At 37.0% G+C, this 27,556-nt stretch overlaps 1 protein-coding gene across 1 annotated transcript in view; it reads right to left on the bottom strand.

Moving 5' to 3' along the window:
• Positions 1-3,156: 3,156 nt before the first annotated feature.
• Positions 3,157-27,556, bottom strand: part of LOC149781655 (uncharacterized) — a 38,623-nt gene continuing 14,223 nt past the window's right edge. The window contains exons 2-3 of the mRNA XM_089935729.1: positions 13,127-13,711; positions 3,157-6,754 (exon numbers count right to left, since the gene is read on the bottom strand). Of these exons, the coding sequence (XP_089791855.1) occupies positions 6,498-6,754; positions 13,127-13,711 (842 nt within the window). The 3' untranslated portion in view covers positions 3,157-6,497. The remainder of the gene's footprint in view (positions 6,755-13,126; positions 13,712-27,556) is intronic.

Here is a 27,556-nt window from a genome sequence, read left to right as displayed (position 1 = left end):
CATATGCTATCTGTACCTCATGTAACCGTAGCATATGCTATCTGTACCTCATGCAACAGTAGTATATGCAATTAGTCATATATGCAATCTATACCTCATGTAACAGTAGTATATGCAATCTATACCTCATGCAACAGTAGCGTATGCAATCTGTACCTCATGTAACAACATGCAATTTTTACCTCATGTAACATTAGTATATGCTACCTGTACCTCTTATTACAGTAGTATATGCAATCTGTACACCAAAAAGTAATAGTATTGTATGCAAAATTGGAAGAATACATTCAAATACAGATAAATGTACATAATCTGTATAACAATATCTGATTGAGTAACATACATGTAAACTAGTAATACCTCAACACTACACATATTCCATCTGATTGAGTAGCAAACAATTAAACTAGTAATTCCTCAACACTACACATATTCCATCTGAGTAACAAACATGTAAACTAGTAATACCTCAACACTACACATATTCCATCAGATTAAGTATACAAGAATAATAATATTATTGGATTGAGTATATAATAATAATACAAAATTTGCTGAGAGTAACCTGGTTAACATACAATATACCCCTGAGGTCTTCAGGATGAACAAACTATTGTAAATAAAGAAAAATTAAAAAAAAGTAAAGCATGCATAAGTAAAATATTTATAAACTTAAAATGAAACATGCGATGCAAATATTGTGGACAAAGTTCATTCATTGCTTTGAATATTAATGTGGACTTTGAACATTAATATAGACTTTTGGTAGGCTAATCTGTATTCAAAATTTCAGCCATTTCAATTTCAAGAACTGTTGTTGTTGTGGGGTTTAACGCCATTTTTCAGCACACGATAGGTTATACATGGCGGCCAGTATTAATGGTGAAGGAAGAACCAGGAGAACACCCCCCCCCCAGAAAGAACCACCGACCCAAGAGAAGCTACTGGCAAGCTTTCTCACATACCTACATTGGCTGAATCTGAGACTCGAACTGGCACAGACAGGTGAGATGGCAGTGATCCATAATAGAGAGTGCTTTAGACCACTCGGCCACTCTGGGCCCCCCAATTTCAAGAAAAGATTTCTTGATAGTGTATCTATGCAAACATTAAGACAATGTTTTCTGCCCATTTTTGATGTTTGTGGATTGTTTCAATATTACTATTAGTTGTATTTCCAAAATGGTGCACCAGTTGTCTAAATGAGGAAGAATGAAGGTATTGTAAAAAAAAAAACTTCCAATAGCTAAGTGATAGATAACATTTTATCCTCTGCAAAATATAAATTCTTGAGTTTACTACAGAACAAATGTATTTCACTTGCTCACGCTAGTCTAGATTCTTTTCAACTTGAACTTCGCAAAGTTTTTTTGAATCAACATTTTCAATTTGATTATTGAATATATACAGTTCAATATTTGGATTTCTATCCAATGATAATCTTCGCTTAGTTCCAATCAATGCTGCCTTGGTAAATAGGGGATTGATAAATGTTACTCAGTTAGCACCAATATTCAACTTTATATAAATCTTGACCCAATACTTTTGTGAAAGTTAAGTTAGAATGACACACATCATCAGCATGAATACCAGTTTTTGAAAGGTGTATATACAGGTATAACAGGTAATGCTGTACATACAGGTACAACAGGTAATGTTGTACATGCAAGTACAATTTGTAATGTTGTACATATGTATGCAACAGGTAATGTTGTCCATGCAGGTACAACAGGTAATGTTGTACATACAGGTACAACAGGTAATGTTGTACATGCAGGTACAACAGGTAATGTTGTACATACAGGTACAACAGGTAATGTACATACAGGTGCAACAGGTAATGTTGTACATTTGTATGCAACAGGTAATGTTGTACATGCAGGTACAACATGTAAAGTTGTACACACAGTTACAACAGGTAAAATATACAGGTAACACACACGCATATTATCATTACATCAACACTAACACATATTCTATTGTATATGTCTTTCTTCACTAGAAATATTGTCATTGATAATGATGTCACAAACAATCTCTAATGGTGGACAAAAATGACATTGATAATGATGTCACAAACAATCTCTAATGGTGGACAAAAATGATATTGATAATGATGTCACAGATAATCTCTAATGGTGAAGAAAAATTACAATACTTTTAAGTTACCATAAACAGAAATACAAAACATTTGTTTTCTTCTGTTGTGGAGATTTGTATAAAACCTATCTTGCACATATTATAATTCATTATTTTTTATTTTCTATGACAGGAGGGACCAGTAGTACATGTATTTGCCTATAAGTCAGATCCAGGTGCAATCTGCATAGGCTCAAAGCGGTCATCGTATCATAGACTCTGACCTGCCATCATATCATAGACCCATACCTGTCATTGCATCATAGACACAAACCTGCCATTGTATCATAGACCCAGACCAGCCATCATATCTTAGACCCAGACCTGCCATCAAATCATACACCCAGACATGCTATTGTATCATAGAACCCTACCTGGCATCATATCATAGACCCCTACCTACCATCGTATTGTAGAACCAGACTTGCCATCATATCCAGACCCAGACCTGCCATCATATCAAAGACCCAGACCTGCCATCATATCACAGACCCAGACCTGCCATCATATCAAAGACCCAGATCTTCCATTGTATCACAGACCCTAACCAGCCATCATATCATAGACCCTGACATGTCATTGTATCATAGACCCAGACCTGCCATCGAATCATAGACCCAGATCTGCCATCATCGAATGGGGCTGCAGATCTGCCATTGCATGCTAGGTCAGAGGAACTGGATTCATGCACTTTGTAAGGAGTTTGTAAGGAGTAATCAGAACAAAACACACAGACCATAATCTACTAGAGCATTACACAGTGGTAGATCAGGATCTATGTTGTTTCTAGTTGGATCCGACAATAGAGAACATACACAGGGATGCATGCCGAGTAACAAGCATACAAGACAAACTATACGGAAAAATGAAAAGGTCTCAAAGACAGAAACAGAACAAAATAGCAACAAATAACTATCTGTCTAGAAAGCAAATAAAATAAAATAGAACTATATATCGAGCAAGTAAACAAAAAAATAAGAAATAAATATGTATAGAAAGCAAATAAAATAGGACAACTGTCTAGAAAGCAAACAAAATAAATATAATTATATATCTAGAAAGCAAATGAAAAAATAAGAAATAAATATGTATATTTATCAAACAAAATAAGACAACTGTCTAGAAAGCAAACAAAATAAAATATAATTATTTCAAGAAAGCAAACATGTCTTGATGATAGCTATACCAACTTATGTTGCAGTTCTCTCTTTGATATGACAAACTGATGTACACCACCAAATTGGTCCATTAAATTGCCATTTTCTTTTGAAATGGGTTGTAACAATATTACATGTAGGCAAAAAATTGATTTATTTTAGACACAATTTGATGAAGCTCCTTAAAAGCTCCACCAAAAAAATGTATTTAGATAATATAAGTAGACATGCCGGGTAATAGCTTTTCTGATTAAATGCATCAGCTTAGTTATGAATAATATTAATTATAATCAAGTCCAGGAATGAGTATATTTAATGCTGTCTGACGTTTGCTCCACAGGAGTCATGGTAATCAGCATAGTTATGAATAATATTAATTATAATCAAGTCCAGGAATGAGTATATTTAATGTTGTCTGATGTTTGCTCCACTATAGTCATGGTAACTAGCTTAGTTATGCATATTATGAATTAAAATCAAGTCCAGGAATGAGTATATTTAATGCTGTCTGATGTTTGCTCCACTATAGTCATGGTAACCAGCTTAGTTATGCATATTATGAATTATAATCAAGTCCAGGAATGAGTATATTTAATATTGTCTGATGTTTGCTCCACTATAGTCATGGTAACTAGCTTAGTTATGCATATTATGAATTATAATCAAGTCCAGGAATGAGTATATTTAATGCTGTCTGATGTTTGCTCCACTATAGTCATGGTAACCAGCTTAGTTATGCATATTATGAATTATAATCAAGTCCAGGAATGAGTATATTTAATGCTGTCTGATGTTTGCTCCACTATAGTCATGGTAACCAGATTAGTTATGCATATTATGAATTATAATCAAGTCCAGGAATGAGTATATTTAATGCTGTCTGATGTTTGCTCCACTATAGTCATGGTAACCAGCTTAGTTATGCATATTATGAATTATAATCAAGTCCAGGAATGAGTATATTTAATGCTGTCTGATGTTTGCTCCACTATAGTCATGGTAACCAGATTAGTTATGCATATTATGAATTATAATCATGTCCAGGAATGAGTACATTTAATGTTGTCTGATGTTTGCTCCACTATAGTCATGGTAACCAGCTTAATTATTCATAATATTAATTATAATCAAGTCCAGGAATGAGTATAATTAGTGTTGTCTGATGTTTGCTTCACTGCAGTCATGGTAATCAGTCTAAAGTTTACAAAATCTGTACTTCTGAAATAATTCAGTCTGATTAGGATGCATGACTGGAAAATAGGGTTTTACACCTCTTGTACCTGGAACCAAGGGTATACCAGAATATTTGGACTGGGCGGCTGTATATTAAATTCAGGTAGCCCAGGGTTACCAGAATACTGAGTATGGACTAAAGTATACTGAATGTAGATTGTCCTATTGGCTACAATACAGTTTTAAAAACTTAACAACATGCCTAAAATACTTAAGATTGGAGAGTAATTGTCAGTGACATTGCTAAATGGACAGTAATTGTCAGTGACATAGCTAAAAGGACAGTCATGCAATTAATAGTTTCATATTTAAGTGCCTTATATGATTACTGGGGCTACTGGATTTAAACTGGCTAATTTTTTTCATTCCTGTCAGACTACCAGCCTACTGTCCGACTTCAGAATTTGCTGGAGCATGACATAGTCCCTCCTAAAGTATACCAAGCACTTTGCAACTTGGTTTTAGTACCCTTTTTTAAAAACTGCTCTGATGGCCTAAATGGTTAGAGTGTCCACCTTGGATATGGGAGGGCATGGGTTTGAACCCGAGTCATACCAAAGACTAATAAAAATGATCCTGCCTTGCTTGGTACTCAGCTTTGAGAGGTTAGAATTAGGACAGGTTGGCCTGTTGTCAGGATAATGTGACTCGGTGGACATGATGCTACATGTCTGCGGCATGATGCCTCAGTGCTAGACATCACTATAAACTGCCACACTGCTGACATCATAGTGATATCACTGAAAATATGTAAAAGCTATATTAAAAATCCAAAACATTTTTTTTAAATTATCAATCCGAGTTCATTCTTTATTTTTCCTTTACATTTTTGTTCCAATCAGGATCAGAAATTCAAAAGAAATATGGTACAATAAAGATCATTGGAATGAAAGGTGGCTGCTGTAGTGATAAATAAAGTACAGTAAAGGTCACTGGAATAAACAGCAGCTGCTGTAGTGATAAATACAGCAAAAAAGAGGTCATTACAATGAAGGGTTGTTCCCAATCAATACCAGCTTCCAAATCTTGTGTAATTCTGTATATAGTCACACACACATACACATGCATGCATACACACACACACACACACACAAACAACACACAAACTGATAACTTGTTTTTGTTGCACACTGATTAATGTTATTCAGCTTTAAGTGCATAAACTGGCTGATTCTTCCAGTTTACTGGCAGCAGGCAAATCTATATAAATGTAAATACATATTATTAATAGAGCCTTTTGTATGGTGTCTAAGTCTTATCTTTTTCAAAGATAAATCATTAATCTTTAAGGAGTCTTTTTCAGATATTTTTGCACGCAAATTTTTTATGTGATAAATATTTAAAATATATCAAGCTGATACTGGCACATTTGTTTCAAACCAATGTTTCCACTAATAAAATCAAATATTACCACCAACGACTCAGAGTGTAACAATTGCACCCAATCCTACTAATCATTTTCAGAATGTTAAGAAATCCTGCAAATGTTTCTGAAAATGAGTACCACACTGGAGAAATTTCATGGTAATCAATGTAAAACATGTTTGTGAGTTCCTTTTTTTGCTGTTTGTGAGTTCCCCTTTGTTAGTTCTGTGTGGAGCTTTTTGTTCTATATAAAAGTGCTAACCATGATATCAGACTTGCAAATAATATTTTAAATAATATAATTAGGAGTCATTATACCCACAATGCAAAGCTCTGTATGAATTACAGTAACAGTGTATGTCACTATGTTTATGCAACACTTTTAAGGAACATGATTTCTATGGTATAATATGCAGTAATGTTCTATGACATTTTTGCCTAAACAGCAACTTCTGAGGCAAATTATGTATCACAATATATGTCATTTCTTTGGCAGCATATGCTGTGTGACATATTTTCTTGTACACACTATATGACACTGAATCTAAGTCAACTAGGTTACATAGTTCCCAAGTCACACTGTGAAAACATTTCTGTAACGTACTATGTGACACCATTATTAGGGGAGTTAAGCACCATTTTGGTGTAGGACCAATACGCATCTTGGACCCACAGTGTTAAAAGCTTGTCAAGTTCTTTACGCAATGCCTTCTGTTTCTTCAGTTGGTCCAGGATTTTCTTGGCTCGGTGACGAGGGATTTGCATTACAACGCCAGACATTCCTGTGCAGATAGACCAAAGTCCTGCATGTACCAGCTCCTCTGTGCTGGATCCCTGCCACAATGACCACAAAAATCTACCTGAAAGTGCATGAGACCAAACATGAATGGTAGTTTAGCTAACATGAGCCATAAAACTGTTACATTAACAGTATTACTAAAGATATCCAAGTCTGAGACAGAGCTTTAAGAATAATGGATGGTAATTAGTAGGGGTGAAACGATACACCTGTGTTATGTATCAATACAATTTACCATACACAGCCTACGATATAATACATATCAACACACATATGATCTTGACGATCTCTCCATCTTTGGAAGTCAGGTGGTGTCCTGTTATGTATGTTGACATACTGGTTGTATTTCCAATACTTACTTAAACTTGGAATTTCCTTGTGCAAAGAAAATCTCATCTGGAACAAATCTGGACAAGGGAATGAGGATCAATATCAACATAATCTCTCACATTGTACATACTGCAGATGCAAAAGACTGCTGCAGCCACAGGTACTTGTTAGAACAACACCCAATTCTATTCTAAAATTCTTTTTAAAAATTTACACAAGGTGATCAACAAGCAGTTTAAAATATGCCCCCTCAATGATATTGTGCTAATTTTATTTAATCCATTGGCAAGTTCATGGTTAAATATATAGAGTCTGCATAAAAAGAGAAATTTCAACATTACAATTTAAGAAGAGATGCTTGCAGGATTTTATTTTAAGGGGGACCTCCCATTTGTTGCCAAAACTAGGGTGAAGTAGAAAACAATGGAGGGAGAGGAAGAAATAGTCATAGATCAGTATTTACCTAACACTTCAATATTTGTCTCTCTTTCTTCATGCTCCACTTTCTAGAGCTCTAATGAAATCGAAATCTTTAGAATATGTCACCTCTAGTCGTATAAGCAAAAATCTGTTAATCATTTCTGAGCATAGTTTTACTCTGTTCCTTATCTGTGTAAGAATACTGTTCTGCTTCCTTCAAAAAGGGCATTAGGCATAACTAGCTTTGTCAATATGTTCGGAACCTGATCTTTATGACTATTTTGTAAAATTTTCCAAGAGCTCACAGTTATTATCTTTTGCATAGATCTGCTCCAAAGAAGGATTTTCACTTGCGTAAACTTACTTTCTTGAATCAGTAGTTTATTGACTACTATGCAAAATCTGTTTCATAGTGCTGTATTAGGGTTTACGATACCATAGTCTGCTTGTGCAGAGAGGTAATCAAATAAATAGCTTTACTTTTTAATTTTTCATTTTATATCTTTTATTATTCAGTTTATCTTAACCCTGATACTTTTATGTGGTTTTGTAGGATATGATCTGCAGGGCCAATGGAGAAAAAAAAATGAAAATTCCAATCTACTTTTAATTGGTTGTATTTTAATTAGGCTCACTATTCTTTAATTCTGAAATACTGCTGAAAGGGAGACTGATCATCATGCTGTCCATTTTGTCCAGCCAAAATGTACATATGACTCGTATTTAACACCATTTTTGAGCTCAAAATCACTCACTGGTATCTCCATTATCACAGCTCAAATAATCCAATATTCTTCGTAACTTTAAAAATTATCATCATTAGTATTATCATGAGCCAGTATTTGCCAAACAAAACCATCATACCACTCTGGTGACTAGTGGTTAGGGCATCTGCCTCAGAAGCCAGAGGTCATGGGTTCGGACCCCAGCTGAGTCATATCAAAGACTTACAAAAATGGTACTAACAGCTGCCTTGCTAAGTGCTCAGCATTAAGAGGTTAGTGTTAGGACTGGTTGGCCTGATGTCAGGATAATGTGACTGGGTGGGACATCATGCTACATGTCTGCAGCATGATACCCCAGTGCTAGACATCACTATAAACTGCCACACTGCAAACATTGTAGCAGTATGACTGAAAAATTGTTAAAGCTACGTTAAAAATCCTAATCACACACACAAAACCATCATGAACCATGCTGGGAATCAGACACTTCAGGTTTACTAGGTAACCCGTATTTTAAACACACATTTTGTAAAACTTCCTTTAAGTTCATGGAAGATTCAAACAATCTGATTAAAATCTGATTTTTACTGTTATACATAAAGATCTGACAGTGACTGCTTACGGTTCATGTTCTGTAACCTATATTATTACCACAATGGCTAATTTTATTAGCCATCCATATGAAGTCTTCTATCTTTGCATTTGAATAAAAATTGTATACTTCGCAGAGCGTGTTTTCCTATGTGGAACTTTCAACTTATTTGCAGGAGTAGCACATCACTGTTCTCCAAGTTCACAAATTCATAAAATTTTTGCATGATTAATGCAGTTGCACACCCTGTGTTTAAATACTTTACATATCAATTAATTACTTTTTGTGCAAACTTTTTCTGTTGTTTTGTCAACATTTCCTGTTTGTCAAAGGGAATAAGCTATATTAATTTCTGATTGGTGGTCACTGTTTAATCAGGACTGGAACAAGTAATAACCACCAACGAGAGTTCAGTGTAACATATTTCACTGTGTGATACAGCAGTAGTGTAGCTTTCATATCAACCATAGCAGACACAATACAATTCAACATAGAAATTTCATTGCTACTGTTGTTGTTGTGGGGTTTAATGCCATTTTTCAGCACGAGATAGGCAGCCAGTATAAATGGTGGAGGAAGAAAAACCCGGGAAAACCCCTGAAAGAAACACTGACCCACGAGAAGCTACTGGCAAGCTTTCTCACATGCCCACATTGGCCTAACCCGAGACTAACCCATGCAGACAGAGGTGAAATGGCAATGATCTGTAACAGCGAGTGCTTTAAACCACTCAGCTGATTGGAGCCCCTAGAAATTTGGTGTAAAAGTGGTTGTTAAATGAACAGTAAAGTACTTCATTACACTTGTGGAACCCATTTGGAATGTATCCTATTGCTGGGTTAAGATAATTAGCATGGAATGGGGGTGGGGGTTACAAACCATGTCACATGTTGATTTGTAGACAGCAGCGATTATTCTCACTAGTCTATTTCATTTCTAAAAATGAGTGCCTGTAACTGCAAAATTAATGATGACTCAGATGAATTCTAAAATTAAAGAATAACAAGGTAAACTAATAATAACTATTCATGACTGCTGAAGACTAAATTAACTTGCACACGGTAAGTATTGTTTTGTATTGATTAACCATCTCTTGTATCAATATATCTCTTGTATCAATATGTGTATCAGTACAGCAAAAGTAATGATGCAATGATATATTGATGGGACCGCTCCAGTGCCCAAAGTGGTTAAATATACCTCCTCAGATGTGGGAGGTGGCAGGTTTTGAACTGAGGCCGAGTCATACCAGATAATTATGAAAATGGTACTAACAGCTCCCTCGCTCAGCGCTCAGCATTGAGAGGTTATTGTTAGGACTGGTTGGCCTTCTGTCAGGATAATGCGACTGAGTGGGACATCATGCTATATGTCTGCGTCATGATGTTATAGTGCTCGACATCACTATAAACTTGCCACACTGCAAACATTGAAGCGATATGAATGAAAAATTGTTCAAGTATATTAAAAGTCTAAAAGATGGACACTGTTTAATATTTTATATAAATATTGCATATGTTTGAATCAGTCAACAATACTCACTGACACTAGTACTAAACAATACTCATTGACACTAGTACTAAACAACTCATTGACACTAGTACTAAACAACTCATTGACACTAGTACTAAACACTTATTGACACTAGTACTAAACGATACTCATTGACACTTGTACTAAACAATACTCATTGACACTAGTACTACACAATACTCATTGACACTAGTACTATCTATTACCTAATCTTGACCATGCATTCACCAGATAGCTAAATACATAACTTCATTTTATAAAGTATCATGCACACACTTGTAGTCAATAATGCACTTCATACACTATCATTGTAAGATTCGATACTACCTGTACATACACTTCACACACTACAATTGTAAGATTCGATACTACCTGTACATACACTTCAAACACACTAAAATTGTAAGATTCGATACTACCTGTACATACACTTCACACAATACAATTGTAAGATTCGATACTACATGTACATACACTTCACACACTAAAATTGTAAGATTCGATACTACCTGTACATACACTTCACACACTACAATTGTAAAACTCGATACTACATGTACATACACTTCACACACTACAATTGTAAGATTCGATACTACATGTACATACACTTCACACACTAAAATTGTAAGATTCGATACTACCTGTACATACACTTCACACACTACAATTGTAAGACTCGATACTACATGTACATACACTTCACACACTACAATTGTAAGATTTGATACTACCTGTACATACACTTCACACACTACAATTGTAAGACTCGATACTACATGTACATACACATCACACACTAAAATTGTAAGATTCGATACTACCTGTACATACACTTCACACACTACAATTGTAAGACTCGATACTACATGTACATACACTTCACACACTACAATTGTAAGTTGATACTACCTGTACATACACTTCACACACTACAATTGTAAGACTCGATACTACCTGTACATACACTTCACACACTACAATTGTAAGTTTGATACTACCTGTACATACACTTCACACACTACAATTGTAAGTTCGATACTACCTGTACATACACTTCACACACTACAATTGTAAGACTCGATACTACATGTACATACACTTCACATACTAAAATTGTAAGATTCGATACTACCTGTACATACACTTCACACACTACAATTGTAAGATTCGATACTACCTGTACATACACTTCACACACTACAATTGTAAGATTCGATACTACCTGTACATACACTTCACACACTACAATTGTAAGTTCGATACTACCTGTACATACACTTCACACACTACAATTGTAAGACTCGATACTACATGTACATACACTTCACACACTAAAATTGTAAGATTCGATACTACCTGTACATACACTTCACACACTACAATTGTAAGACTCGATACCACATGTACATACACTTCACACACTAAAATTGTAAGATTCGATACTACCTGTACATACACTTCACACACTACAATTGTAAGACTCGATACTACATGTACATACACTTCACACACTACAATTGTAAGATTCGATACTACCTGTACATACACTTCACACACTACAATTGTAAGATTCGATACTACCTGTACATACACTTCACACACTACAATTGTAAGATTCGATACTACATGTACATACACTTCACACACTAAAATTGTAAGATTCGATACTACCTGTACATACACTTCACACACTACAATTGTAAGACTCGATACTACATGTACATACACTTCACACACTACAACTGTAAGTTCGATACTACCTGTACATACACTTCACACACTACAATTGTAAGTTCGATACTACCTGTACATACACTTCACACACTACAATTGTAAGTTCGATACTACCTGTACATACACTTCACACACTACAATTGTAAGTTCGATACTACCTGTACATACACTTCACACACTACAATTGTAAGATTCGATACTACCTGTACATACACATCACACACTACAATTGTAAGACTCGATACTACATGTACATACACTTCACACACTAAAATTGTAAGATTCGATACTACCTGTACATACACTTCACACACTACGATTGTAAGACTCGATACTACATGTACATACACTTCACACACTACAATTGTAAGTTCGATACTACCTGTACATACACTTCACACACTACAATTGTAAGACTCGATACTACATGTACATACACTTCACACACTACAATTGTAAGTTCGATACTACCTGTACATACACTTCACACACTACAATTGTAAGATTCGATACTACCTGTACATACACTTCACACACTACAATTGTAAGACTCGATACTACCTGTACATACACTTCACACACTAAAATTGTAAGATTCGATACTACCTGTACATACACTTCACACACAACAATTGTAAGACTCGATACTACATGTACATATACTTCACACACTACAATTGTAAGATTCGATACTACCTGTACATACACTTCACACACTACAATTGTAAGACTCGATACTACATGTACATACACTTCACACACTACAATTGTAAGTTCAATACTACCTGTACATACACTTCACACACTACAATTGTAAGTTCGATACTACCTGTACATACACTTCACACACTACAATTGTAAGATTCGATACTACATGTACATACACTTCACACACTACAATTGTAAGACTCGATACTACATGTACATACACTTCACACACTACAATTGTAAGTTCAATACTACCTGTACATACACTTCACACACTACAATTGTAAGTTCGATACTACCTGTACATACACTTCACACACTACAATTGTAAGATTTGATACTACCTGTACATACACTTCACACATTACAATTGTAAGTTCGATACTACCTGCGCATACAGCTCCTACAGATAATGATGCTCTGTGAAAAAAGCATTCTTCTGATCTCCCTTTATTTTCCACTGCTGTCATGACAAATGTTAGTGGTTCTCGGCACAATTTCAGTGACTTCCAGATCTGCTCAGTTTGTTTGACTAGTGAATTGGTGTTTATCTGGTCTGTCAAAAGAGAATGGTCTCTAGCCACAACAGCCCTAGTCACAGCTGATTCCAGTTCTAATGTGAGCTCCTGCATTGGCGTTAAATTTGACACTAGAATCTTCAACTGGGATTTAACATGAGGTGATGTAACAAATTCTTTTTCCACAGCAACCTTACAGATATCACTAGATGCTGAGGTGAACAAAGTTTCTGATATCAGCATCAACAGGGACCTCAGAAATGGGACTAAAATAAACGAGGCTTGAGATTCTGCTGTACGATAAGCCTTTTCCAGCTCAGACAAAAACTGATGTGTTTGAAGGTAGAAGTCAGGATTTTCATGGCAGCAGCTGTCCAAAATGAACTGCAGGTAGTTGTTAAGGAAGTCAATCACAGGTAAATCATCCTCACAAACATCTGCTAGAACCCTAACACCTGGAATTAAAGTAAAGATACATGTTTAAACGCAAATCTAAATTGGGTCGAGTGATAACAAAAAGAAACAACATCATAGTTCACAAAGGGATGTCTTAAGGATCAGGAGGAAGTTAATGGGCTCCAAAAACTGAATTTTTGTCACTCTTTTAATTCTGTACTTCAATGGAAAGGTTACCAATAGTGACAACATGAATGTGACCCTCCCTCTAGATGTATGGTACATATAGATAGTCAAAACTATGAAGCCTTGTGATGAAGTCTAATATTAATCAGAGTTTCTCATAGCAGGTGTCCTGGAATATTATACACCAGACTTCTTCTCCAGAATGTCTAGAATTCAACCGTAAGATGACCTAGGGACTGCTCTTTCTTCTACACATATGCCCAAACAATAAACCCATCATCACAACCATTCCAAAATGCAACTTATTTCTGCTACCAGAGTCTGATAAATGTGATTATAAAGAAAGCAGTGAAAACTCTGTGAGTTCCTGCCTAGTCACCTTTACTGTATCAGACTTGAGTGGTTGCTGGCAATAGAATAAATGAGCCTGGCGTGTTAGCCATTGATTTAAGCATATCTTAGCAAATTGTCAGTACAAATTATATTTCCATTGTAAGAAGCATTTACACTGCTAGCATCTTGCTAAAAGTACATGTGAAGTGAACTTCAGAAATGTGAAACTGACACTGAGTACTGTCAAATATGATGTATATTTTGCAATCTTACTGGTCAGCAGAATTACAATGGTATATACACTAGTCACTTTCAGCTGCTATAACTGGTACTGCTCAAACTGATGTGACAGGTACTGCTCAGACTGTTGTAAATCATACTGCTCAGCTGTTGTAACTGTTATTGCTCAAACTGCTGTGATAGGTACTGCTCAGACTGTTGTAAATAATACTGCTCAGCTGTTGTAACTGGTACTGCTCAAACTGTTGGGACTAGTACTGCTCAGACTGCTTAGCTGGTACTTCTCAAACTGCTGTAACTAGTACTACTCAGACTGATGTAGCTGGTACTGCTCAAAGTTCTGTAACTGGTACTGCTCACACTGCTGTGACTAGAACTGCTCAGACTGCTGTAACTGGTAATGCTCAGACTGTTGTGTCTGGTACTGCTCAGACTGCTGAATATTGTACATACCACATATGACAATGTAGCTAATTTTAAAGAAGTATAGCTAAACAGTAAAAGGCTTTGTTGCTTGTTATGGTGAAGCTCATCTGTTCAAGGCTGTTATGTTTATCTATGTTGTGTGCTTTACCTTTGTCCATGACTGAGGGTAGAGATTTGGCCTGCCTGACTGTTCTCATGTTTTTTGTTAAAAATACTTACTATTTACTGAAAATTGAATTCAAGGACAATTGTTCTTTTTCTTCGTATGTTCAAGAAATGAAGTTGTTGATATTTTGGAAATTTTCATTAGGTTTTCAGAAAATGCTGTTGTGACATAGGTCAAGTTGGGATGTTTATAAAGAGGTTTTTGTAAAACAAAGTCTTCATTTTTGTTTTTAAATTAGTCTGTGGAATCTATATATCTTCATTAATGAAGGCATCATCATTGAAGGGGCTTGTTTAATAAGGAAATGAATTACCTATATCAAATGATAAATAAAACCAAACAAATGCACGACATCCAAGCAAACCTAACAACTTGCTTACCTCCTACAGCAGAACAACTCAATAACTGCCTGCGTTCATTGCTTGACAAACATGCCCCAGCTACCAAGTACAGAGTATCAATTCAAAAGTGTTCTCCATTGTACAGCTGTGTTTGGGACCAGCTTCTCACTGCTAAAAGAGACCGCCGTAAAGCTGAGAGGCTTTGGCTTTCTACCAGATTCACTATTCATAAGCAAATCTATGAAGCCGCTAAGAAGAATGTCACAAATATAGTCCATGCAGCAAAATCAGCCCACTTCACTACTAAGATCATGGAAAGTTCAGCTGCAAAGAGCTCTTTGAGATTACTAACAAGCTAATGTCAAGGAACAAATCTACACCACTTCCCACTACCTTCTCTCCAGTCGACCTTCCCAACATGTTTGCAAATTTCTTCCATGACAAAGTACAAACCATTAGAGATACGCTTGACACCACAATTTCAAATGACTCATCGTCACCATACAGCTGGGATACAGAATATGAGCCGCAACCATTAGCAGCATTTGAACCTGTCTCTATGGATTTTGTATGTACAATCCTGATGAAGAGTGCACCAAAGTCATGTGAACTTGATCCAATTTCAACATCACTGCTGCTTGAGTGCTTAGATCCAGTATTGCCTTTACTAACTGATGTTATTAATACGTCTCTCTCATCCAAGGAAATTCCCATCATTTTTCAAAACTGCCATTTTAAAGCCTCTGCTGAAGAAACCAACACTAGACTATAACGATTTAAAGAACTACCGCCCAGTTTCTAATCTCCCATTCATATAAAAAAATCATAGAAAAGGTTGTTCTATCCCAGCTTGTATCTCACCTGAATTCAAACAGTCTTTTTAGCAATGTACAATTTGCATATTGCCCTTGCCACAGTACTGAAACTACTCTTCTAAAAGTAGTTAATGACATTCTCTCTGCGTTGGATAGCAGAAAGATTACAGTCCTCACCCTCCTTGATTTGTCTGCAGCATTTGACACAATAGACCATGATATATTACTTCACCATCTCCAGCATGTATTTGGCATTCATGATCCAGCCTTACTGTGGTTCAAGTCCTACTTGGTCGACATGACACAAATCTGCAAACTGAAAATACACTCCAACCCAGTTGATCTATGTTGTGGTGTTCCACAGGGGTCTGTTCTTGGACCTGTTCTCTTCATTCTATACACTCAGTCGCTCTCAAGTGTCATAGATCATCATCCAGTGTCTCCCCAATTGTACGCTGATGACACCCAAATATACAGATCTAGCCACCCAACTGAAGTTGATGCTACTGTCCAAGGTGTAGAGAGATGCATTTCTGATGTGAAATCAAGAATGACATGTAACAAGCTGCAGCTGAATGATGATAAAACTGAGGCCATTCTGATCACAACACAAAGACTTTCTCATTCACATCCTTTACCTCAAACAATAATATCAGCAACACCAACATTAATTTCACACAATCAGTACAAAACCTAGGCGTTAATCTGGACAGTACTCTCACATTGCACCAACATATCAGGAACATATGCAAGACTGCATATCTTGAGCTGCGGCGCATCAGCTCAATTCGCAAATATCTTTCAGTTCATGCCACTAAAACACTTGTGTGTTCATTAGTACTTTCAAGACTGGACTACTGTAACTCAATTCAGTCTGGTTCATCTCAATATCTGCTCCAGAAACTTCAAAAGTTCAAAACACAGCTGCTCGGATCATACTTAGAGTACCATGATCAGAGCACACCTCCCTGCTGCTCTGTACCCTACACTGGCTATCCATTCGATCCAGAATCAAACACAAAATTTGTTCTCTGTGCTACCTTTCACTGTTGGACTCTAGTCCAACATAACTATCCGTCCTCACCCATGTTTACACACCAGCAAGATACTTATGCTCCTCTTCTGACAATCGTATACTCATTATTCCCACTATGAAAACAATGTCATATGGACAGTGTTCTTTTGCATACCTGGGCCCAGCAATGTGGAATCAATTGCCCACTTAGACACAAAGACACAGTGATCCCATTCAAGAGTGCTCTCAAAACTCACTTATTTCGACTGCAAGAATAAACTTAAAGACCTAATAAAGTTTCCTACCTTAACTATTCTCAGCATGTTTTTTTTAATGTTTTCTAATTTCATGGTGTTTGTTTCTGTAATCATATCATTATATGTTTTTTATCTTATAGGTGTTGTCTAATGTTGTAAAGCGCTTAGAGCTTCTAAAGATTAGGCGCTATACAAAGTCATCATTATTATTATTATTATTATTATTATTAATTAATGAAGGCATCATCATTGAAGGGGCTTGTTTAGTATGGAAATTAATTACTTGGATATCTTAGTTAATGAGGAAATCAGTTACCTACCGGTAGATGTCTTAATTAATAAAGGCAACATCATAGACCATAGTCATAGGAAAAAGGCTGCAATTTGTACTTGCTACCCTGTCATAGTTTTAGTGCGAATAAGATTATATACATTTTAAAAGTTATCTTTTATCTCTTGTTAATGATAAGGATATCTCTTTCACTACTAAATCAATGGAATGCATATTACTGCTGATATTTATAGTAAACCAGTTGATACACATAATTATCTAAATTGTCCTGTCATGCAAAACATATAAAAGTGAACAATCTTTTCAACCTTGCATCAAGGGTGAAATGAATTGTAAAGAACAAACATAAAAAAGAACAAAGACTAGCAGTGTTACAGCATTATCTTTGGAAATTGTCAATCAATGCATACTCAAGGCATAAAGAATTGGACAGATCAAGGGAAATAACCATGAAAACATAAACCCATCATCAAATTGAATTCCTTTAATTGCAACCTATAATCCATGGAATACAAATATCACAGTGGAATTCTTTTAATTACAACCTATAATCCACGTAATACAAATATCATACTGAAGGTAAGAATAAGTGAACAATAAGTCAAACGTAGTGATAAAATAAAAATTGTCTTGGAAAAAAGGAAAATTATTAATAGTAAGATACAACACAAAATTTTGAAAAAATTCTTACTAGATCCAATTCTGACCTCATTGAAAGGGAGGCCAGAGTAACCAAATGTGGTACAAGTAGATGCAAAACGTGTTCAAATAATATAGAAGGAAACTCAATAATATTTTAAAACTGGTAAGCTATTTAAAGTTAAACATGGCAAGAAATGTGATTTATGCATTGATGTGAGTCAGACTTAAAATAAACTAAGAATGAGAATGAAAAACAGCAAACAAAAACAGAAGAACTCAGGTTATTAAAAGTCAATAAACATATACATAACTTCAAAGTCTTTCCCTTATAAAAAGTATTAACTAATAGTGAATCCTTAATTGAAGAAAATGAACTCTATTTCATATGCACTCTACACTCAGACCTTCATAACTCAAGCTTATCAACACACTAAAACATTTTCATACCATAATGACTCAATAACTTTTTGTTTTAATTTGCATGGATCACATTTTACATTGTATCAATGCACTGATGCATTTTCATGACAATTTCAACACTACAAATTTAATTTTTTGTACAAGTGTGTTATATAGATGTAGGGAAGTTGTTAATATCTCGTCGTAAAAACAATGACTTAATATTATTATATGCTCATTTTTTTCTCCGTTAACTTTACATTGTCAGAATCATTCAGTATTTTATGATGTTGCACACCTTCACATTGCATTCACATGCATAAAGGAACTACTTTCTATCGTAAACAAACAATGGATGCAGATGCCAGCACTTTTTATTTGTAAAACAAATCAATTGTACACTCGCGTAGTAGGTGCTTTATGTTTTGGTTGATGAAATTTGTTTCTGAATGAAGTAAAGCAAATGTTTCTTGGACTGCCACATACCAGCTGCTTTGGCACATTCCACGTTAACTCTTTTGATACAATGTTTCAGATTTAGTCTAGCTATACAGTGGATGCCAGACGATTATGTCCTTACAAATAGCATACAAGTGACAAGGCATAAAAACTGTCTTCTTTAGCTGGTAATAAGAATGACAAAAAAAAAATATACTTACATATTTACATCCTGTATTTCCTCAAAATGTACTTTCTTAGTTATGCAAATCCGAAGTACATGAGTCATTCATAGGTTCTCAATCTTGATTGCACATTTTGAAATTGTGCTGTAATTTCGAATATAAGTGCAATTACATCCTCCTTACTGCACTCAAAATGAAATAATCATTAAATTTCATAGCGTCTTTTTGATAATTGCAATTGAAAGACTTCATATTTTTCCCACATTACGATTTCAAACATTCAGTAACTGAAACAGAAACACATTTGCAGATATCAACATGCTTCTCCCTTGCTTCTTCAAACCGATGTATTTCATGTGGAATTGTCACATATAAATCCAGTCCATAATCACAAAAGTTTGTAGAATTTACAAAAATACCAAAATCTATTCATTCCAGAATTCAAGATCAAATGGAAAAGTTGTTGCAATGTGCATTCATTCACAATGACTCCAAATTTCAATTTAAGTAGACAAAAACAACATTTTCTTTCTAAACTCATGTCTAGCGCACAACTAAGCGGAATTATGTGCACAGTAATAATGTTGTTGTTGTGTAATGATGAATCTGCGCTTGTGTATTTAGTTTGGAATAAGGCATACATTCATTTACTTTGTTTCTTGTAGTGTATTTTGTTTATATAATTAAGCCATAGGTAGAATAAGAAAATGAGCATATAATAAAAAGGTTACTGCATTTGTATGGGAAAATATGAACTTGTCTTGTCAGATGGATACACTGCACTCCCAACGTCTTACAGTATTACATCCGAAAAACTTGTTCATATTTTCCCATACAAATGCAGTAACCTATAAATACAGTGACGTCAAATTGTTTTTTTTACATAAATATTGTAAAGGAATTATGTATTCACCTGAAGAGAAGCCAAAAAAATGATGTGAAAGTGCTTGAAGAAATAAAGCATAATAGATATTGTTTTGATCATCTGTTATATATAAGAGGGTTGGTGCATGCAGGCAAGGCAATGGATGCCATAACCCACGGACACAGGTTTGAATCTCAGTAGAGTATGAATTAAATATTCTCTAACCTGCATGATCTTATTCTTTATCATTATTTAACAATGACTTAATATTATCATGCATACTCCTGCAGAATCCTGGGATGATGCTTCTCTGTATGTTGTTTATTTTTAACACATTATTGTTATGACTCTATGGTCTTAAGCTATGTAACTGAAGAGAGAAAAAAACCCAATAAGTTTAATAAAATTCAAGAAATAATTGATCTCCCTAGAACACAAAGTGAATATTTAAAAATAACTTACAGTATTGTGAATTAAATCACATATAGTCCAAATAATTCTATAACAAGTCCAAAAGTTTAGATTTTTCCGAATTGACCAACAGAGGTGTTCTAAAGTGCTGATGTATCAAGAGCCTGGACTAATATTGATGTGTTAAGAGTCTTGATGTTTCTCAATGAGATAATCCAAACTGTCCTTGAATGAATTCACAACAATTCCAAAATAGTGAGTTAGTCTGAAAATATTACTGAGCACTTTGTAATTCCAGTGAATAGTTTAAATAATTAATCCTCTTAAATATTAACGAAACAAAACTAATATTGATTACTCTAAAGACTGATGCTACAACAGTGCTGAAGAATTTCTGTTTACTTCTCCCTTATATAAAAACTTAAGTCACAATATAAGGACCAGGATTAAGGTCATTTTCCTGTCAAACTCTTAAATAAGATCCTTTCTAGAAACTTTCATGGTCAAAAGGCCACATAAGCATGTTTGCTTCCAAGTAATAAATGATCTTAATATATAATACAAAAACACAGACAATAAATTACTATGTAATACATTTATTACAAAAAAAGAACATTAGGTAGGCACAACTCCTACTCCCAATTATGGACGAAGGTTAATCACACAATATACAGCATATAATCTGGGACAAAATCCACACACAATACAAATTAAATATACATACCATTATGATAACCTTAATGTACCTTGATTTCTGTCATATAAATCTGGAGTGACTATGTACTTCAATGAAAATTACTCAGTAGATAAGTGGGTGTGTCTGTATGCATGAATGCCTATATCAGTGACTTTGCAGCATCTTTTTTGGAGGATGTCTGCTTGGTCAAGTAGGTATGGGGGTTTGGTGTATTCTTTCTACAGCCACACACACATCCACATATACACACAGAGGAGGCACTTAGCTCCCATTTCCTTTGCATGATAAAGTCAGTGATATGTTAAAAGTGCTGTTAAAACTCATGAAAAGAAAAGAAAAAATCACAAAGTTACTGGTACATAAAATTGTATTTATGTATTTTTAGATCAAGTGCAGTAGTAGTATATGGGGTCACCCTAGCGTCAAGTGGACTTACCATGCAAAAACAGTCGATTCACTCTGGCGTCAAGGGGAATTTAACATGGGAAATTTTAACATGGATGGAACTGTAGAGCGTCAAGGGGAACTGAACATGGAAATTGAACAGGACCGGTACTTTAACGTCAATGGGACTTTAACGTTAAAATATGGGGTTTGCACTTTGTCGTAAATGGAAATTGAACATGGGAATGTCACCTGGATGTCAATGGGAATTGAACTTTGGGTGACGTCATGAGGTTTATAGGGTCAAAACATTTTATAGGGATTTTAATGTATTTGTAAGGACAAAGGGTAGATAGGGACAAACATACAAATACACATTTAAACACACAGAAAAGACGACAGAAATGTTCTAAAACAAACCTCACAGAGAGAATAATGGCTCAAAAAAGAAAAGTCTATTGTATGGGTTCAAAACATTTATTCAAGTATATACATGGGCTCTCTGGCCTGTGCTTTGGTCTAAGCACTATCCATTTAATACATAAACATTTCTACATCAAACAAACCTATTTACTAGTTATTTAGTTCTTGGCTCTAGTAAACCTGTTTACATTTAATGTTCATTTATAAGAAAAAGCTAACACAAAACAAGTAACATGCAATCAAATAGGACAAAGTTCATGTTTCTCTCTCTCTATTCGTCTCACACGTTGTTAAAAATCTGGTCAGCTAACACTTGTGTCCCAGCGTAGATATTTACCATCACTTAATCCGTTTCATTCATAAATCGGCTGTTATATCCATCGTGCTAGGTACACTTATCAGTAAGCAGATCAAGTGCAGTCATCGTCTTCTTCCCATGGAGGTACAATGTATACCATATGAATGGTTACTTTTCCTTCGTTGATGTCAAATTTTCCTCTCATCGACTGCACGTCTTCAATAGCCCTAAAAAGTTTGGACGAAGTTATTTCTGCAGGTGTGCTAAATCCGAGACATACAGGTGAGTTCAAACTGTCGCGATACATAGATAGGCTCAAACGACCTCGATCTTTGACTTGGCAATGACATTTGAGTTCCTCTAACAGTGAGTCAAGTAGGTCCGTAATGAAACCTGCTACTTCCTCGGCTGAAATGTCAGACGCGAAGTCTCTAAATTTCACCGTGTAGGTGTAAGTTGTCGTTCTAAATTTTCTTGAGGTCGCTGTCTGAGTCATTTGGATGCTAAAATACTCCTGTAGGTCTACTGAATCCTTTCCCTTCTTGGACGCACTTTGCTGTGACGGTATGGTAGTGAAAGAGGTCAGTGATGTTTGTTCCTTCTCTTTTTTCATCTGCGTAGAGTGATTCATCTTTCTCGTTGCTTGTCCTCGCAATGAAGTGTCGTTCTTGGAAGTCGTCCCTTTTTATACTGGGTGATATCAGTATGTCCATAAGGTAAAGTTTTGTGGTCTGGAAGTTTCACTAGCTGCACGTAGTTTGTCATGGCGTTAGTACATAAATAACTAAGATGTGTTACTGCATTGGTGATGTGATAGTGAGGCAAAGAATCACACCTGAGTTTCTCGTTGGACTTGAGTCTTACGCTCTATACTTGCTGTTTGAAGGGATTCATTTTTTCTCAATTGGTCTTAGTAGTGACAATGAACTGTTGGTCTTGGACGTTGTCCTTTTTTATATGCTGACCAATATTGATGTGACCGTACGGCAAAGTAAAGTGGTTGGGAAGTCGTACTCGCTTCTGGTACACGATTTGATAGACTTTTTCCAAGGGTCGACTGACGATGTGGTGAGTGGGTAAACGTACAATCTTGTTCGGCTGGTAGGTGGTCACTTTAAAGTTTGCATCCTCTCCAGACTGCAATGCTTCTTTCAATACCCCAAAGTTGACCACACGACTGGTACGATAATTCAGAGTCAATCCTTTCACTTTACACTCTGTGTGCACTTCTCCTTGTGGGTCCCGGTATTCGTAGCCGTAATTTTTAGGACCGCCACTCGCGAAACTTAGAATCTTGTCGTCAGGATGTTCGTCTGTCCAGGCTCCTAAACGGTCTCCTTCGATGTTAGGGTGTTGCTGACCCGGTCGATCGATGTAGATGCAACTGTCCGTGTCAAAGTACAGGACGCGATCCCCTAACAGTTCTAAAGCTTCGTACAATTTTAAGCGAGCATGAGCTGTCACGTAAGCCGCAATGATGACATTTCCAAAAGGGTCGTCTTGTACAAAGTCCAGATCTTCTTCGTAATTGACCAAGATCAAATTCTCTCGAACGACGTCCACGTGTTTCATGTATTTGGTTTTGTCGTGAATCATCTGGAAGTAGCGGGAAGGTTCTGTCAAATATTCCGTCTTGGGTAAACACGGTCGTTGTGCCATTTTACCCCACAAGCAATTTAACATCACTTTGGCAAACGATCGCCTGCCTTCGTTTTTCTCGATGTGGTCTAAAGTGATGCCTTCTTGTTCCCGGTATTTCTCTTTGAATTTTATTTGGTCTTCGGGAGTGTGACACCAGGAAGGATAGCCGCTGGCTTCTTGCTTCAGTTTCAAAAAGGCATCCACGTAGTCTGCGAAAATGCCTTTCTGAGTAGGGTCACCCTTGTGGTATTGTTGTGTCTTGGGAAAGTGGCAAATTTCGTACACTTCTAACAGTTGGTATCCCATGTCCATAGCTTTGAACAATTCTACGCTGACCCAGGTTCCCGTCAAGGCACGTTCTTCCTGGGTGTGCTGACAAGGTTGGTCTTGGTTGCACGTTTCGGCACAAGTACGGCACAAGGGAAACATCAGTTTGCCTTGACAATGGTGAGGTAAGACGGGATGGTATAGGTTCGTGGGAGGCAAAACTTTACACTTGATCAAGCCTTCGTATTGTCGAATGTTTTTCAGGTCGATGTGTTCCGTTAACAATTGCGGGTGCCCTGTAGGAAAGCGACAATATTTGCACACGTAGGGATACAGCGAACACACGTCCAAGTATTTGATTTCTTCTCCTTTCTCTTCGTCGGCTTGGTACAGCAAACAGGTGGCATTGGTCCTTCCTCCGTACAAACTATCCCTCGGGTTCAACGGGTCCATGAATTGGTAACTTTCCACGACACGTTTAAACTCGGGATCGATTTTCAAACGGTGATCGTATTCGTGTTCCCACATTTCCACCACTTGGTATCCTTGCTGTTCTAACTTCAAGCGTCGCTGACAAGTGTCCTGGTACAGGTCTTCCATGGTCCGTTGTAAAAACTGATTTTTAGTGTCACGGTCAGGGTAGCAGACGGGACATCCGTGAAATAAGCAACCGTTAAACTCATACACGATCTTGGGGTTTTTTAAGTCTCAGCCATCGACCGAATACGTTCCGATGGTCCTTTCGCCTCCTCCGTTGCGGGCATGCTGAATCCATTTGCCTTCCTTGTCGCACAAGTAATGTAACCAGCGTAGGGCTTTGACCGAGTATTGACGCTTGACATAGTTGGTCGTTTGAGGACTGATGACAGCCACGGTCTTTTGAGGCATGAATCGTTGGCGGTACACTAAGGAACACGCTTTGGCAATGGTGCAAGCTTCTTTCAAAGGATCGACCCCTCCGTGTTCCATGAACAGTTCTCGAAATTTTCCACAGCAACGTCGTAAAATGTCCACGTCGGAACGACAATACTTTAACATTTCTTCCTGAAAGTCGAAGGGGTCAGAGGCATGAGCCTGGTACCAAGCGTAGAAATCTTCTCGTTGTTCGGTACGCATGTTGTCGGGGTCGTAATAGTGAGCCTCAGGCAAATGGGGTAGAACGGCATGTTGATTGGCTTCCGTATTGAAAAAGTGTGGAAAGTACCCTTTAGCCATTTCTGTCATTCCAAACGTTTTAGGCATTCGACTCAAAGGCATGACCAAGTAACTCATCAAATCTTTAAACTGCACTTGTCCCACTTGCATGAAAATGATTTTGGCTCCGTTCAAAGTGACTTTAGGACGTTCGGTGCCATGTTCCGTATAGTACCTCAAAAGAAACTGTCCATCGTATCCGGAGAAATTGTGAGCCATCACTGTGGCATGGCGATGACAATCTCGGTAACGTTCGATGTCCTCTTTGCTCCATGTCTTGTCGATGGGGTCGAAGACCCATTTGGCAAAATCGTCTAGCGTCTTTGGTCCTCGAAAGATTTTTTCACGCCCTCCAGGAATTTTGCTGCAGTGAGGGCAATAACTGAAGATAGGTTCTTGAATACACTTCTCGCACGCTCGATGAGCCACGCAGAAATTAGGAATGTGAATGCCAGTCTCTTGCATGCATTCGAAATCGAAAAAGATGAAATTGCCTTTCTTCTTGTGACCGTCCTCTTTCTCTGGTGGGGGTTGGTATTTTTGCACGTAACATTGGTGTTCCAAGTCCACGATGTGGTGACAAATGTGACATTTTTTCTTTCCTGAACATACGTGTGCCTTGACACTATTGGTACGTATGCCTTGTCCACACGCGGGGCACAATCTCAGCAGTTGACAAGCGCATTTCTTCTGTGAACCTTGCGTCTTCAAATGTTGTTGGTAACAGGTAGGGCTGACAAACGTGCGCAGACAAGTTGAACAAGGCACTGGTTCTTCGCTCAGACAGGGTTGAGAGGCCAAACATCCTGAGCATTTCCATCCACAATGTTTGTGTTGCTCTCGATTATTATAACCATAGTCACATTTCTCACAATAATAAACATATCCCAGGAATCCAGTGATACTGGTAATGGTATCGAAATGTTCATCGTGATGATAAAGGTGAATGTATTTTCCGTCCTTAAAATGTTGGCCTCGAAACAACAGAGGCCCGCGCATTTCTTGAGGGTGCACTTTCAAGGTGTAGCGTGGAGCTAGGGCATCTTGCAATTTTTGCATCTCAGGAATGCCACAGGGTGTGTCTTTGGACAGTCCGGCTTGTTGTAACAGGAGTTCTGCTTCATTTCGTTGTTTGGCTCGGTCGGATTGTTGAATAGTTTTCCAGGTTCTTTTCCATTCTACCGTGTCGTTCTTGTTGGCATAGGTTCGTCCCACCACGATGGCACGGGCTAAACACATCTGGTCATGAGGGTTCTTAATTCGGACGAGACTTGTTTTGGTGTTGCGAAGGTCGTCCACCAATAAGACCTTTTTGCGTCCTGTCCCTTGAGGAAGAGAGACGTGAGCCATTTTCAGTGTGGCTTTACCATCGGTGATGTCAAACTTGTCATTGGATTGTTGCACCTGTTGTATCTTGTCCATGACTTTGGAAGGGGTCAGTTCTGCGGGTCTGCTAAACTCGATCCAAACAGGGGATTTCAAGCTGTCGTGTTGTATGGATAGTGTCAAGCGATCGTCTTCTTTGGGTTGACATTGTCGCTTGAGTGTGGTGAGCAAAGAATCCCACATCTCGGTGATGAACCCTTCTGCTTTCTCCAACGGTACGTCGGACTTGAAATCTTTAAACTTCACCGTGTAGGTGTAAGCCGTGGTTCTAAATTTTCTAGAGGAGCGCTTTTCCGTCTCTCGAATGTGATAGTACTTTTTCAGGGTTGACTGGTGAACTTTGGTTTGGAGTAGACTCTCTCTGTCTGGTCGCAGACGTGGAAGGTGTTTCTTCAGGTTCGCTCATGTCTTCTATTTGAGCGAACACTTCTTTTCGTGTGTGAGGCGATACGTCACTTCGCTGCCTCTTACGTTCTTCTTCTCTCTCACTGAAATCGTGCGATCGTTTCATCTCGATTGCTGATTCAGAAATGATTTAACCAAGTTCATTCTTTCCATATATACCCTCTCTACCTCTCGTTGTGACAATGACTTGGTATATTT

This window comes from Sinohyriopsis cumingii, chromosome 15, assembly GCF_028554795.1.
Source record: "Sinohyriopsis cumingii isolate HCF-2022 chromosome 15, ASM2855479v2, whole genome shotgun sequence".
NCBI lineage: Eukaryota > Metazoa > Mollusca > Bivalvia > Unionida > Unionidae > Sinohyriopsis > Sinohyriopsis cumingii.
The sequence above is the reverse complement of the archived record's forward strand: the minus strand, read 5'-3'. Positions and strand labels throughout refer to the sequence as shown.